This window comes from Puma concolor, chromosome D4 (genome assembly GCF_028749965.1).
Source record: "Puma concolor isolate L17-30 chromosome D4, mPumCon1.1.hap2, whole genome shotgun sequence".
In the NCBI taxonomy this organism is placed as follows: domain Eukaryota; kingdom Metazoa; phylum Chordata; class Mammalia; order Carnivora; family Felidae; genus Puma; species Puma concolor.
In genome coordinates this window covers 25,046,493-25,063,329 of record NC_141679.1, presented here as the reverse complement: position 1 = coordinate 25,063,329, position 16,837 = coordinate 25,046,493, and the positions used below count along the sequence as shown (strand labels likewise).

The window sequence follows — 16,837 nt, the reverse complement described above, 5'->3', positions numbered from 1 at the left end:
CATAAGGAGTTTTGGCCCTCTCAGAGAGATTTTCCTTAGGCAGACCAATTCCTGTGAGAAACCATAAATGAGCCATTTTAGGTGAGTATTAAGGCTCTTACTGTCCCAGTTTGGGTTTACAGTGCTGATGAAGTAACCCCCTGAAGATTGAGAAACATACCCAAAGAAATATAGGTAAGTTCTTGCAGTCAGCCCTTCCATCATGGAAAACTTCCCCCTAGCGTTTACGTTGAATTTCGACAACAGGCAGCAGATGCGTCAGAGTGAGGTGGACTCCTCAAAAGAGGTCATCGGCCAAAGAGCACAAACCGCAGCCACGGCTGGGAAAAGTGTCTATGACCTGCCACATTTCCTACGGCTGAACTAGTCTGAGCAAATGATGACTCTGCTGTCTAATGCAGGGCTTTGGGTGGACTGATAAGATTGGAAGTCTGTTTGATTAAGCTGCAATCAGCCACTGCACTTCTTCAAACAAAGACAAGGCACCTTACTTCCAGCACGTAGTCACCCTCCTTACCTGCCTCTTGATCCCTCCCTCCCCCTCTATGCCAACTCGGCTGCTTTAAGGGAAAGGTGATTAGAAGAGAGCCAAGGTTTCCCTGTCACCCAGGAGAACCAAAGGTCTGTGCACCTGACAAGTATGCTGGGCAATTTGGGGGAGGAGAGGACCTCGAACTTTTATGGCTGTGTTGGATACTCGGGCCCAGATGTTGTTACTTTTACGTCTGAATATATAGTAGAAGTTGATGTGGTGTATCCTTGTGTTTCCTCTCCCAAAAGTGCCAGAGGAGATTTTTCTGATTGGAGAGAGCTTCAGGTAGAGAAATGCTAGTACCTTCAACACTCCACAGTTTGAGCTATTAGTCTGATGATTTTGCTGATCAGCGCCTCTTCTTGTAAGAGGTTCTACTTTGGGGTTTGGGACACACCCCTTTTGAAAAGCAGCTGTTGGTTTGCTGCTGAGCTCTTGCTGCTGCAGTGGAAGCCCTGACTGATAAAGGCCTTGCAACTCTCAGCATGACACTCCTATTTTGGGATGGGTCCACTTGGACTGAATGACTGCCAAAGTGAGAAGGGCTCCCTAAGCCTCGCTTATCAAATGGAAATGGTATGTCCAAGATTGATGGTTTCCCCTAAATGCCTGGGTTTGATTCATTGATGGTTTGGCTACACTGAAGCCTGGTAGGTTTCAGAACCGTAACAGCTGTTCAATCTCAGCGTCACCGTGTAGAACCAAAAGTGGGGAACTCAGTGGGCAGAATCCAAGGCCACTCTCTTTATCTCTGCCCAATAGTGCTCTTGTTACATTTGTGTGGAGCCTTGGGCTGTTGCCAATGGCCTGGCTCTTTGGTCTGAACTTGGAAAACTACAGGCTGACAGATGGAAAATATCCCCCTTCTTTGGGGACATGAGCTATGGAAACAAATCACAGCTGCTGAGCCAATCACATGGGCCTCTCGTGTGTTAGGTGTCCCTGGAAGGGGCCGTTCTGAGGAGACCAACTAACTAGAGTCCAGCTGCTGACAGAGCTTTGTGCTGGACACAGTCCACACCAATCATGGACTGGGCACAGAGAACAGGAATTAATGTTTCCCATGCAAAGTCTACCACTGCCTGCCAGGATTGGACTCCTGACAAAAGGTGACAGACACATTTGTCTCACAGCAAATGAGGCCATGCCGCATGAGTATGACCCCCACCCACTCAGGGCCATTGGTGTGCCTCACTGCTTGTGACACTTTAACTTTGGTGTTACTGGTCTAGTCCAATTGACTGACTGTAGTCACACCACATGGCCCTTGAAGTCAACCTGTCATGTGTTAGTCTTTCTGGGCCGTTTGCTGTCTGACAGTGGTATACTTTTTTATTGCAAAAGCCACTCAACAGTGGGCTAATGACCAAGGTACTTAATGGGCTTTCCATGCTTTGTATTATCCCCAGACATCTGGTAGTGTTGAGTGTTGCAACAGTTCACCTCAGAAATCAATTCAGAAAGCTTTCTTACTCTATAGCCCTTACCTCCTCCTAGTTCATATACTTTAGTTGGGGATATTTTGGTCGCTGAATGTGTCTGTCCCCAGAAAGTCATCCCCTCGTCTTGGCCACTTCCTAGATTATGATAAGGAAGAATGGGTGGGGTAGAGAGTTTACAAACCTACTTCGAAAATCCAGAATTCTGGGGGCCTGGGTGGCTCAGTTGGTTAAGCATCCAACGCTTGTTTTTGGCTCAAGTCATGATCTCAAGGTTTGTGAGTTTGAGCCCCGCGTCAGGCTGTGCACTGACAGTGAGGATCCTGCTTAGGATTCTCTCTCCCTCCTGCTGCCCCTCCCTCTCTGTCTCTCTCAAAATAAATGAATTAATTAAAAAAAATAATAAAGTTGAAAATCCAGAATTCTAGCCTGGGGCATTCCTGGGCATGATGCTTCTTTCTTTGCCCTAATGGTGATTGCAGGCTGGCCTGATTGGCGTACCCTCATGGTGGCAGCCCAGCCAAAAGGGGGTCTAAGGGATTTAAACTTAATTCTGGCTCAGCTACTTGGATTCTCCTGTTGGACTGACCTGAACCTAGCACATCCAGATAATAACTACCTACCTGAGTACATTGCATTCTGAGTTCCCCTATAGTGGCCCATGAGGGCCCAGATGGGGAATATAATGGGTCTCCGTAAGTTTTAGGAAAATGTCTTTATCCCTTTTGCACCTTACCCTCTGGACAAAAGGTCTGGGTGTGAGTGTGAGACCATTCGGGAAAAGGTAAAATTCTAGCTACTGGAATAGAAAACACTGGTGTTTTGGTGGTGGATATAAGCAATTCCAGCACCAGGGAAAGAGACGTCTTGGACCTTGGGAGGCACAGGAGAGGAAGAGATATTAATAATCTTCCACATTTCCAAGCTATCTCTGGACCTTTCTTAAGTACTCAGGTGAGGTTCTCCTGAACTAACACTAAATTTAAAGAGCTGCTGGAACGTGGATGGAACTGGAGAGTGTGATGCTAAGTGAAATAAGCCAAACAGAGAAAGACAGATACCATATGGTTTCACTCTTATGTGGATCCTGAGAAACTTAACAGGAACCCATGGGGGAGGGGAAGGAAAAAAAAAAAAAAGAGGTTAGAGAGGGAGAGAGCCAAAGCATAAGAGACTGTTGAGAACTGAGAACAAACTAAGGGTTGATGGGGGGTGGGAGGGAGGAGAGGGTGGGTGATGGGTATTGAGGAGGGCACCTTTTGGGATGAGCACTGGGTGTTGTATGGAAACCAATTTGACAATAAATTTCATATATAAATAAAAAAATAAATAAATAAATAAATAAATAAATAAATAAATAAATAAATAAAGAGCTGCTGGATCAGCTGTGTCCCACCAGACAGCTCTGACCACAAATGATCACCATTCTCCATAGATTTAATAGGCCAATTGAAAATGGCAGGGAATTGCCCAGCTCCTGCACCTTTCTTGCAAAACATCTGTCAACAGGGGCACCTGGGTGGCTCAGTTGGTTAAGCGTCTGGTTTCAGCTCAGTCACCATCTTGTGGCTCATGAGTTCAAGCCCATTGTCGGGCTCTGTGCTGACAGCTTGAAGCCTGGAGCCTGCTTCCGATTCTGTGTCTCCCTCTCTCTGCCCCTCCCCTGCTTGCACGCCTGTGCCCTCTGTCTCTGTCTCTCTAAAAAATAAATAAATGTTAAGAAAAACATCTGTCGGGGCGCCTGGGTGGCGCAGTCGGTTAAGCGTCCGACTTCAGCCAGGTCACGATCTCGCGGTCCGTGAGTTCGAGCCCCGCGTCAGGCTCTGGGCTGATGGCTCGGAGCCTGGAGCCTGTTTCCGATTCTGTGTCTCCCTCTCTCTCTGCCCCTCCCCCACTCATGCTCTGTCTCTCTCTGTCCCAAAAATAAATAAATACGTTGAAAAAATTTAAAAAAAAAAAAAAAAAAAAAAGAAAAACATCTGTCAACACCTCTATCTTTCCCACCCTCATTCTCGTAGCCTTTACTAGTCATTCTGTGGACTGGATGATGCCACCTGGACAAACAGAACAGTTTTGACTAGACTTCATAAGTAAGGATTAGACTCAATTCAAACAGAGCTAGGACACTGAAGGCCTACCAACCATCTAAGAGGCGACAATGAAGACGCTGCCAACCTGTGCCCCCCAGCTGATGTAGATCACATTTTGGGGGTTCCAAGAATCATAAACATTCTTTCCAGGTAGACCATGTGAGCTCCCAGGACTGTACTTCTTAAGTGGAAGTCAGGAGTTAACTTGCTTGAAAACAACAGTGCCTTGGACCTTAGGGGTGTTCATAAGACAACTTCAGGTGTTTAAGAAAATACCATTAGCATATCACAGAGCCCTCAGATAACAGGGAGAAATGTCCCAAGTGATGCTGCCCTTGATTGCTTGGAGGAGTTTCTCAGAGAGAACTTGCTATGTATATGTGACCTGTGTGCAGTTATTCTTAAAATGAGAACCACCCAATTAGAAGAGGTGGAACAAAATTTGTCCTGACTTTTGCTGAAGAGATCAATGTATCACATTGGCCCTGGAAGGCATTCAAGTAAGCTTCAACTCGCTGCTCGGGGTTGTTATGATTGATATAATTGCCCTAGATTTCCTCCGTGTGGGCCATGGCAGAGTATGTACAATTGCTGATGCATCCCACTCTCCCTAGATTAATACCTTGGGCCAAGGGGAAAAGTCGATGCAGAAACAATATGTAGGAGGTAGCCAAAGTAGACCTTGATGGTTTATGGGATTTGTTCAGCTGGTTGGGTCTGGACCCCTGAGGAGTGCAAGTATTAATACTAATGGTTGGCCTCATCCTGCTACTTAGAATCCTGTTGATATCAGCTTTATTAAATGCTATATGAGGGCACCTGGGTGGCTCAGCTGGTTAAGTGTCCAACTCGATTTTGGCTCAGGTCATGGTCTCACGGTTTGTAAGATCAAGCCTCAGGGCTCTGAACTGATGGGGAAAAGCCTGCTTGGGCTTCTATCTTTCTGTCCCTACCTTTCTTGTTCTCTCTTTCTCTGTCTCTCTCTCTCTGTCTCAACATAAATAAACATGTAAATGCTATATGAAACAAGTTGAATGGGTTTTGCCCCAGCCTCTGTGGTCAATTTAATCAGGATGACAGAGTGGCACACTCATGGGAAAGTTGGCTAGAAGCCAAGAAATTGTAGCAACAAGGGGGATATTACTGGGAGATAGCTCTTCATGGGTATCTTATAATTCTTCACATTTTGTGAATATAGGCACTGACTGCATGTGGTGGGCAATGTAATAACTCCCCCAATATGTTCACATCCTAATCCCCAGAACCTGTGATTCTGTCACTTTACATACAAAAGAGATTCTGCAGTTATGACTCAGGATTCTGAGATGGGGAGATTATCCCAGATTATCTGGGAGGGCCCAATGTCATCACAAGGGTCCTTATAAGGGAGAAAGGAAGGCAGGAAAGTCAGAAATTGACAATGGAAGCAGAGATTGCAGTGATTTGGCCCCAAGCCAAGGAATGTGGGCAGTTTCTAGAGGCTGAAAAAGACAAAGAACAGATTCCCCTCTAGAGCCTCCAGAAGGAACACAGCCTCTGATTTTTGCCCTTTAAGATCCATTGTGGGAGTGCCTGGGTGGCTCAGTCAGTTAAGCGTCAGACTTTAGCTCCGGTCACAGTCTTGCAGTTCACGAGTTCGAAGCTGTGTCGGGCTCTGTGCTGACAGCTCACAGCCTGGAGCCTGCTTCGGATTCTGTCTCCTTCTCTCTTTGCCCTTCCCCCACTAATTCTCTCCTTCTCTCTCTCAAAAATAAAACATTAAAAATTTCTTTTTTAAAAGATCCATTTTGGACTTCTGTCTTCCAGAATTGTAAAATAGTAAATCTGTGTTGTTTCAAGCCAGTAAATTTGTGGTTATTTGTCACAGCTGCAATAGGAAACTAATACACTGCCTTTGTTCTGGACTAGTTTTTCAAGGGTATTTGTATAGGGAACAGTCATTGAAGATGTAATATCTCCCCACCCAGAGCAAAGGGCTGTATGTTTACTGCTCATTTAAAAGATCCAAGTTCCCCATGCTTGAGGTTCCTCTCTTAGAATGCACCCCGCTGCATGTGCAGGTGTCACTGGCCCTCTCTGCATCATTCTGCACAAGTTAGGACTTGGGGAACTGGTGCAAGAAAATGTAGATACACCAGCTACTGCTATTGCTGTTAGTAACAAAGTACTTTGTTTCTGACCTAGGAGTCTTGTATCTTCTGCCAGCATTCATGAAATTGTTAGCTTATAAATAGAGGAAAACCTTGGACTGTTCACAATTCTCCATAAATTATAGAACAACTCAGACAAACCATAGTGTTGTTCTGTCTTCACTTTTAACTCACTTGGCAACTGAGATAAGAATTATTTGGATGAAATGGAATGATGAGAAGACTATACACTTAAAAAAGAAAAAAACACTTCTCAGCCTCCTGTGTATGATATCTTCTTGAGTGCTACAGAACTTCCCAACATCCAGAAGCATTTTTGTTCCCCAGAAGCATTTTATCCTCTGGAGTTCCTAGATGATTTGCTTCATACAATAGGTTTTGTACACTTTAGCCTATTTCTCTCTGCCCTCAGAGAGTACCAAAATTTCCCCATGGTTCCTTTGCTTAGTTCACACAAACATAATGGCACACTCTTCATGTAATGTAACCTCCTAGGTCAGGAAACACATTGAAAATACATGTGTGTTGAATAAACTTGTCTTCTGAAAAGAAATCACTGGGCTTGGAATTCCATACAAAATAAAACCAAGCTTGAGTCTAATTTTAAAAATATTTATTGTTGTATTTATATGTGTCCAGGAGAACCTGTCTTACCACTTCTGTAAGATATTCAATGCTCGCCCTAGGGACCATGACTCAGGACAGCAGTAGTACCTGCTCATAAAAGAGGTCAAAGGAGAATAGTCTTAGAACATTTTTAGGCATTTTCATAAGGCCTGAGTAAATTCCAGTCTCCTGATAAGAGCTGTGTGGGTAAAATGCAACAACTGAGGTTAAATGCAAGTTCATAATGGAATCCTGGAAATACTTACCAATACTGGGGAAAATCTATAAGGTTTATCATGAGTTAAACTGACTCAGAACTAAAGAGACTTTGTAGTGGAATATGATTCTTTGTACAGCAGTGGTTCTCAACCAGAGGCAATTTGCCTTCTGGGGACATTAGGCAGTGTCTAGTGTCATTTGATTGTCATGATAGGGGTATGTTGGGCTGGGAGTGCTACTACTGGCATCTAGTGAGTAGAGGTCAGGATGCTGCTAAATGTCCAACAATACACACACACACACACACACACACACACACACACACACACACAAACCCACAATAAAGAACTGTCTGGCCCTAAATGTCAGTGGTGTCAAGGTTGAGAAACCCTGCTGTACAGGAAGGATAGGGGCGCCTGGGTGGCTCAGGTCATGATCTTGCAGCTGTGGGTTCAAGCCCTGCATTGGGCTCTCTGCTGTCATCATGGAGCCTGCTTCAGATTCTCTATTCTCCCTCTCTCTGTGTCCCTCCCCCACTGGCGCGCTCTCTCTCTCTCTCTCTGAAATATTAAAAAAAAGTAGTGAGGCTGGCGTGCTTGAATGGCTCAGTTGGTAGAGTCTCGAAGTCATGAATTCCAGCCCCAGGTTGGGTATAGAGATTACTTTAAAAATAAATAAATAAAAGTTGAAAATTTTAAACAGTGAGGCTGGTGGTAGAATCATTCTGTGTCTTGGCTGTGATTATGGTTCTCCAAATCAATACATTGGCTAAAACTGCATAGACCCACACAAACACACCCATACACAAATGAATGCAGATTAAAAAATATAGTGAAAACTGACTACGGCATGCAGTCTAGTTGAGGTCAATTTCCTAGTTTGATATTATGCAGCAATTTAAGATGTCACCATTAAGGGGGGAAGCTGGGTGAAGGGTACCTGGGACTTTTTGTACTATTTGTGCAACTTCCGATGAGTCTGTAATTATTTCAAAATGAAAAGTAAAAATATAGTGAGACTAGAACAAAATAAGGACCACAGGAGTATTCTTCGGAGGCTGGCTGTATCTCCCTCTCTTGTGCACTGCTGGCCCTCTCTCTGCTTCTGTATGTTATGCAGTGCCTGGTACAGTTGTGGGATCCTACTTGGCAGCCTTTCTTCAAAGTTTGTGGTGGCTGTATTTCACCCAGTGGTCTACGGTTTCGTTGGCAAATCAATAAAGTAAGCACCTCTCATCGCTACCGCCTCTTCCTCAGCCCTAACGCTCAGAAACTTATTGAATGTTTTACTCCATTCCCTTTGATTTTGAAGCAGCCCTGGAGATAGTTGCAGACCGTTCCTAGGCTGTGGACCACACTGAGAACAGCGCTCTAGCAGAATTTCTATTTCTCACCACTGCGTCTTTCTCATGATGCTGCCCCTCTTAACACACTTAACAAAATCATACCGATTCCTTAAGGCTGGCTCAAATAATCTCCTTCAAAATTCTGACTCACCCACTTTGCCTTTTCTTATCCCAAACGGGAATGAATAATGTTTCCTTCCTCTGAACCTATTGCAAAGCAGTTTCAAGGTATGTATGTACAGATCTATTATCTTTCTATGTGTCACTATGCCATAAATCTTGGGAAAGACAAAGGTGTATGAAATGATCTATTGCTCCAAATGAATTTCCTCTCCAGTAGAAACAACAATTCAGTTCAATGGTAAATGCTCTCATGCCAAGAAATTAGTTTGAGCATTGGGGTGAGCATTCAAGGACCTTGTCTAATAAAGGAGATGTACACACAATTCAGTGTAATACAAGGCATGACACCAAAAAGGTCATAAAGCTATATGGAAATACAGAGTATTTAGAGAAAATTTCTAATAAAAAAAAGTTATCAGGGATAAATTGATAGGGAAAGTCACATTTCAGGTGAGGCAGCAAGGGTGGGTAAAACAATGGGGTCAGTGTGAGAGGGAGGGATTTCTACTTGCAGTGAAATTGTTGCGTTGAAGCCTTGATTCAGGAAAGTGCAGGACAAGTTTGGAGAGCTTAGTGGACTTGCTTACTTGGGAGGAAGTTATGAATGAAAAGCAAGGTCTTTTGGCCAGAGAGGGCCCTGAACACCATGGCACAACATTAGATATTATTCTAAAACTTTGGTGAGAGCTAATGAAAATTTTTTTCCAGGTGTCATAACCAAAGCTTAGTGGGAGAAGGATAAGATGGCACCAACAGAGGAGGTCGGAGACTTTACACTGAGGCAGAGGAGGCTCTGTAGGAGGTTATTGCTGTAATAATCTAGGCCAGAGTTCAGGAGTGTGTGAACTAGACTGATAGCAGGAGAAATAGTTATAGATAATAGAAGCTATGTTACAAGTGATGAATTGGTAAGTGAATTGTTCTAATAATTATGGAGGATCAGAGAAAAAAAAATTGATTCTGTTGGCCTGGGTGTTCAAGGAAGGTTTTAGAGAGGAGGCAGTGATAATGGGCATAATGGCGGGGGGGGGGGGGGGGTGTCTAAGGACTTAAAGAACAATCAGAGGGGAGAAAAGTATAATGTACAAGTGCTCCTAACAGGTGGTAATAAACATGTCTGACTGCAGTGGAGTGTATCTACAAGGTAATGGGAGTGAAACTTGACAAACCAGGAGTTACTTGTGAAAGGCTTTGAATTTCTAGTTAAGAAGCTTCGGCTTGGTGTACCTGGGTGGCTCAGTTAGTGTCCCACTCTTGATTTTGGCTCAGGTTCGTGACACTGACCATGCGGAGCTTGCTTGGCATTCTCTCTCTTTCTGCCCCTACTACACCGCCCTCTCTAAAAAAAAAAAAAAAAAAGTGTGCTCAATGAATTTGTGTTGATTGAATTAATTGATTCATTTTGTCAAGGAAGAATTCTTCTACCATAGGATAACCTTTTATCTTATACTTTAAGTTTGGTTATTAGGACCAACAAATAGGGACCTATTCAGTTAGAGCTGGCTCATATCAGCTGATGAGTACTCACTGAAAAAGTTTTAGGAACTTTGTGAGCAAGTTGACCTCAAGGTGGTAGCTTGAGATGGGCCATTTTGCAAATATTTACATCAAGGAAACTGCCAAATGCTATAAATCAAAGCTTGTTTTCTGGAGAGTTGGTCATTAAACATTTACCAGCACGTCACTGCTATCTCCCCCACTTCTACTTCCCATCCAACTAGGCTCTAGGTTTTCTGAGGACAGAGACCGCGTCTTCTTTGTCTTGTATTCTCAACATACTATTTGGACATTAGTCATGCACAATTAATGTTTATAGAATAAATGAAATATGCTCTTGTAATTTTTCTCTAGACTGACCATTTAATTAAAAAAAATTATTTAGAAGAAAATACCTCAAGTAGGCATGTAGACGCTGTGGTTCCAATGAGATCCTTTCCTGTGGTTCAGATCAGATCCTATGCCTGTTTTTGTAAGTGGCTTTAGAACACAGCCACTTATTCACGTGTGTATTGTCTATGGCTGCTTTGTGCTACAGGGCAGAGGCAGAGAATGTATGCCCTGCAAAGCCTAACATACTTACTATCTAGTCTTCCCTGAAAATGTACTGATCCCTATTCATACCCCCACTGCCAATGGTTCTTTCAAAGGTAAGATTACCTCTAAAAAGTGGCATAATAATTATACTGTATATTCTTAGAAATAAATTATTTTATTTCATAAATTGTGCACATACACCATTTTTTAGAAATTAGACATAGATAATTACAGAGCAAGTTCATAAGTGCAGGGTTAGAGATAGTGATTGGTTGTCCAATGGAACTTTCTACCTTGAGAAGTAGTGATTACCTCACATCTAGACGTATGCAAGTAGTCACCCTTCAGCAGTGGGTGTCCGAACTTCAGCAGAGAGCCTTGAGTAACCTCCTCACCTTATTGAACAATGCTGCCTGAAATTTAGCTGATGTCAAATGTCGTCTATATTGCAATTTATTCTTTCAGAACTTCTCTTACGCCCACATTCCAAAGGGGTTCTGCTAAAAGGTAGTCTTCACGTGACTGTTTATCCCCGGAAGAGTTGCATTGTTTAAAAACAGAAATGCAGAATGTCTTTGTATAGTTGAGTCACAGAGGGCTGTCAGGGTTTCCATTTGCGCAGTACTAATAAAGTTAACGTCCTGGGTTCCATATTCCTTACAAGTTATCTTTAAAGACACATGATGACGTCATTTCAAAATCAGAATTCTCCCGGTAAAAATAATAAACATATTTCTTATTTGTACCCATACCATGCTGAAAACAATTTCCCAACTGCTTTTACTGACAACCAGAGTCGGAACTGCAGCAGTTAACTTAATCTAATTTGATAGACTATAAATTGAACATCTCGGCTACATTAAACTGCCCCAGTTGGATGGGCAGTCCGGGGGCACCATCCTGTTTCTGTCCCGTATCTTTTGAGGGCTGGTGTTTACAGAGAATTTGGGGCGCTCGCGCAGGGCTGTCAGGAGAGGCCACTGTCAACAGAGGTGGCCTGATCGCCAGACCAAACCGGGCTGACCCGAGGGCGGGACGCCCTGGCGGTGGGGCAATGACTCCGCAGGATTGCGCAGGGTGGCTACGGCTTCTACTCCATTTTCCCTTTCGTTATGAAGAGGATCATTCTTCCATTAACTCAGCTTCCAACTCCCGCGCACGGGGCAGTAAGATCAAGCATTTTAAATCCTACAAGTAGGCAAATGGAAAGATGTGAAGTGACAGCACACCTCGCCTGCATTTTTACTCCCCACCCGTCGAGGTACCGGCAGCGCGCACTGGTGAGGCGAGCGTGACGCCGCGGGGAGGGGCTGGGCATGGCCACCGCGGGGTATGAAAGGGGCGGGGGACACGACCTGGACCACCAGCGCGCAGGCGCACCCGCGGCTGCAGCGCCCAGTGGTCGAGCCCCCTTTCTAGTAATTTCGCTAGTCGTGAGGTCATCACAGCGCGCCGTTACAGTGCTTCCCAGAACCCCCTACCTAATTTTTTTGGCGAAGGGAATGAAATGAAAGAACTGACTTCTCCCACCCCGCTTTGCTTTTAGTCCTCCATTCTGGCTGCGCCCACCGTCTGAGTAATGGAGCGGGAGAAGGAAAGTAAAGCAGCCGGAGCTGGAAGCAGGGCCGGCCGGGCATGACTCGGCGACGCCGCCAGCTGAGTTACCCGGCGTGCCCCGCGCGGCGCCGGCCGAGGGACGTGGGGGGAGGGGCGGGGAGGAGGAAGAGCGGCGGCGGCTGCGGATGTCGCTGCGACCGAGCGGCGTCTGAACACACGGCGGCTGCTGAGCGCCCGACCCGGGCCTGCGCCGGAGCCCACACCGAGCTCCGCGGCCCCTCGCCTGCCAGGGCGGCCCTGCACCCGTTGTCACTGAGGCGGCGTGCCCAGCATTCTCCACTGCCCGGGCCGGCCGGCTCTGCCGTCTGCTGGCTCCCCCTCGCTCGCCCGCTCCCTCCTGCGCGCCTGAGTCACCGCCGCCGCCGCCATGGCCGAGAGTGGTGAAAGCGGCGGCCCTCCGAGCTCCCAGGACAGCGCCGCCGCGGCCGAAGGTGCCGGCGCCCCCGCGGCCGCTGCCTCCGCGGAGCCCAAGATTATGAAAGTCACCGTGAAGACCCCGAAGGAGAAGGAGGAGTTCGCCGTGCCCGAGAATAGCTCCGTCCAGCAGGTGAGGGCCGCCCTGGCCTCGGGCCCGGGTGGGGGTGGCGGCAGGACCTCCGCCCGCGGCGGGAGGAGATGGTTTAGGAAGGGCCTGGGAGGGGATCGTCCCCCCGAGGTGCGCTCGGCCCCTCTCGCGAGTGTCTTCCCGAATTAGATCACACCCAAGTGTCTGGGTGTGCTTCTTGGGACACCGCAGAGGCTTGTGGCGGGGCCCCTCGGCCTGTTTGTGGGACGCGCCGACGCCGCTTCCCTCCGCGCCCTCCTCCTGCTCCAGCGTCCGCCGACCACCAGCCTCCTCCCCCAGCTCCCCGCCCCCCGCCGCCTCCCTCCGGCTCCTCACAAAGGAAAGGGACCACCGCCGGGCTCCGGGCGGGGTGGAGGCTGGGCTAGGGCGAGGGTTCGCTCTAGCCTCCTTTGCGGTTTTGTCTCATGAATTAAAAAAAAAAGGGGGGGGGAGGGGGTGGAGTGCTCATTGTTTTACCTGCCTGCGGGTTTAGGCAGATTTTGGGGTGGGGAGCACGTGTACCTTTAGTTTTGCGTTTTGATTGCTGCAATTGCTGCCTTTCAATCTTCAAGAAAAAAATTAACCGTGACGTAGAAATCGCTTTCAGTCTCACATCTTAATAGTACTAGGTTTGAGGAGAAAGGTGGATGACTTTCATTGATGACTTGCTGTTTTCTTTTTAGTGTATTTATCTATCATCCTTTAGGTGCTAGTCGTTGGGAAGGTTTTTGTTTGCTTTTAGAGGGATGATAGCCACGTTTTGCAGATACTAGCAGTTACAATCGAATAAAAGAACAAAATTGGAGTTAATAGAGAATATCACCAAATAATTTACTACGTAAAATCTGTTTAGGTATACAAACTTTGCTGTTTAATTAAGAATCTTGAAGAATTCCAACAAATTTGTTTTAGCTTTTTGTTGAATATACATCTCAGAATATTTCCCATAATTGTCGAATGGATCCCTGATCATCTCAGATAATGTGAACAGGTTCTGAGGAACCAGTTCCTGAAATGTACCTATAAGTCCCCTCCCCTACCCCCCCAGTGAACGATTGGGATATTGGTTTATATAGTTCTGAAAGGTGGTGTGTTTTGTAAAGCAGTAAATAGACTGTGTCATCAAGTGAGAAACTTTTATCACCTACTCTGAATCACCATTTTTTTTTTGTATTCTATAAAAATTTCCCTTAACATTTTTGTATTTTCCAACATACAGGAAAGTTGAAAGAATTGTACAGTGAACATTCCTGATGTTCGTCACCTGCAGTTGACATTTTGCTGTATTTGCTCTATCACACAACTAATCATTTAATAGTCACTTTTATTTTTTGGATGCATTTCAGAGTAAGTTGCAAATATCATTAAATGCTTTTCACACATACATACACCTGTGTCATTCAAAGCTGTAGAACTTTATAATTCTCAAGATGTAGAACTTTATAATTGACTAGATATTTCCTTCTTGCTCTTTGCCAGTCCCTTCAGTCACTCCCCTCCATCCACCACTGTTTTGATTTTTTTTGCCATTAGTTTTCCCTGTTCTGCAACTTCACAGAAGATTTTTTCAGTCAGCATAATGTTTTGAGATTAATTCTTGTGTGTGCTTTCAATTTCTTTTTATTGCTTTGTTTTCCACTGTATGAGTACATCATAATTTCTGCAGGCTCTTGTTGAGGACTACCTGGGTTGCTTGTGGTTGGTTGCTGTGAACACCCATGTACAATTTTTGTTGTTGTTGGACAGATGCGTTTTCTCTTGTAAAGTACTTAGAAGTGCAATGACTGGGTGATAGGATAGTTGTAGCTTTAGATTTATAAGCAGCCATGTTTTTAAAAAGAGCTTCTATCAACTTACAGTTCCACCAAAGGTGCTTGGGAGTTCCTGTTGCTCCACATCCCTGCCAGCATTTGATAGTGTCAGTCTTTTACATTTTAGTTTTTCTAGTGTGTGTGTAGCCATATTATCTTTTGAAGCCCTGGGGTCTTCTTTCTAGGATTCCTAGTTCAGGTTTCTACCTTCCTACCTGCTTTCAGCATTTTATTGTATAAGCTAAGAAAAAAATCAGTATTTTATAAATAGAAAAAATCATTTAAGTCTTTTGATGATGTTCTGTCTGTAGGATTGTTTTTACATCTTGTGATGGTGAAGTTAGAATTTTAAATTCTGTGGATATTTTATTTATTAAAAAAAATTTTTTTTAATGTTTATTTATTTTGAAGGACAGAGAGACAGAGCCGTGAGCAGGGGAGGGGCAGAGAGAGAGGGAGACAGAGAATCTGAAGTGGGCTCCAGGCTCAGCTGTCAGCACAGAGCCTGACGTGTGGCTTGAACTCACGAACCGTGAGATCATGATCTGAACCCAAGTCGGATGCTTAACCTACCGAGCCACCCAGGTGCTCCAAATTGTGTGGAAATTTAAATTTTTCTATTCTGTCACCAAAGTAAAATTTTGATAAAATGAAAGCTTTTCCAAAGCAACTTATTCTGATGGCAGTGGAATTTTTATTCTGAAAAATGTTTTATATTGAAGCAGAAAACATGATAAAAAACACGTGACACTGCATCAAGAACCTGAAGACAAGTTGAACTGTCTTGTGGGGTCTAACTATATGTGTTAAGGAAAACACAAGAAAATATGTGAGTATAAGAAAAGCAGTTTTCAGATGATTTGTAAAATTCTACTTGAAGCACAATAAAGTATGTCATTTTGTACCTTAAATTTTTCTTAGAGGGTTTAATAGATTTAAACTATATGTTACAGATTAAAATTTGTCATTAAAATATATTTGATGATACTAAGATTCCATGTTCAGTAAAAAATTGGGAAATATTTCAAACTGAAAAATTTAATCTTAGAGATAAAGATAGAATTCTAAAAGGAGAGCATTGAAGGCATAGGTTTTCTGTCAGGCAAATTCCATATTCTACAATTTGGAATCTTTTTCAGTAAGTGTTTCTGTGTAATGTAAATTCTGTTAGTTCATTATGCTGAAATGGTATTTATATGAATGTTCTAATAATTGGATAAAACTAAGCTTTCTGGGTCAGTTGTAAAATATGTTGTCAGGTAGTAACTAATTTTCCTGTTTTGCTCTCAGGTTCTGTTTGAGTGTGTATAACCAACAGGCAGAAACAGGATACCTTAATACAGTTGGTATTTAATACTACTTGTTTGGGGTTGATAACAACACTTTTTTAAAATTAAAGGGACATTTACTTTTCAGCGAGCAGTCAATTGAGTAACGTTTAAATTTCTAACTAAAGGTAGTTAGAATGTGAACTTACCTGTGTGTTTCAAGGTGGTTTTGTTAATAGGGGTTTACATAAGTAGATTAAAAAAAATAGTTTAAGTGTGTGGTGGCACAAAGTCCCTGTGTATGAGATTATTATTCTATTAATTATTCGTTTTCTGCTATCGGAAATAGTTTGAGGACCTCCAAATGTCAACAAGTGAGATGAAGTCCGGAATGGGGGTCGGGGGTGCACGCACATGTGTGTGTGTGTGTGTGTGTGTGTGTGTGTGTGTGTCAATGAGTCATTAAAATTAGTGCAGAGAATGGACAGGAGCTTCCAGGGAACATCTAACTAGCTTGTTCTGGGATTCTGTAAGCTCTCTAGGTTATAGTGTAAGATGGTGAAATATAGTTACCTGAAATATTCAGGCAGCCTATATTCAAGTTTTAGAAAACATTTTCAGGGCACCCGGGTGGCTCAGTGGTTAAGCGTCTGACTCTTGATTTTGGCTCAGGTTGTGATTTCACGGTTCATGAGATCGAGCCCCACATTGGGCTCTGCACTGACAGCGCAGAGCCTGCTTGGAATTCTCTCTCTTCCTGTCTCTGACCTTACCCTGCTCACGTGCGGCTGCATGTGTGCTCTCTCTCTCTCTCAAAATAAAGTTAATTTTTTTCATCACTTGAAACTTTTAGAAAACTATCAGTGTAACATAAATATTGTATTGCATATAATTGAGCCTTATCTTGCTAAGGGAAATTGCAGTGTATCAGGGTCATCATTATAAACATTGAACATTATACTTTATGATGGGTCCAGAACTGTGCTGTCCACTTTGGTACTACCAGCCCATCTGGCTGTTGAATGCTTAAAATATGGTTGAACTGATTTGGAATGTGCT

General features: G+C 44.1%; 1 protein-coding gene across 2 annotated transcripts in view; it reads left to right on the top strand.

Annotated features, from left to right (window-relative positions):
* The first annotated feature begins 11,944 nt into the window (after positions 1 to 11,944).
* UBQLN1 (ubiquilin 1) overlaps positions 11,945 to 16,837 on the top strand; it is a 45,742-nt gene continuing 40,849 nt past the window's right edge. For both annotated transcript variants that reach the window (XM_086685078.1, XM_025931685.2), the window contains exon 1: positions 11,945 to 12,702. In XM_086685078.1, coding sequence (XP_086541204.1) covers positions 12,523 to 12,702 — 180 coding nt within the window. In that variant the 5' untranslated portion in view covers positions 11,945 to 12,522. The remainder of the gene's footprint in view (positions 12,703 to 16,837) is intronic.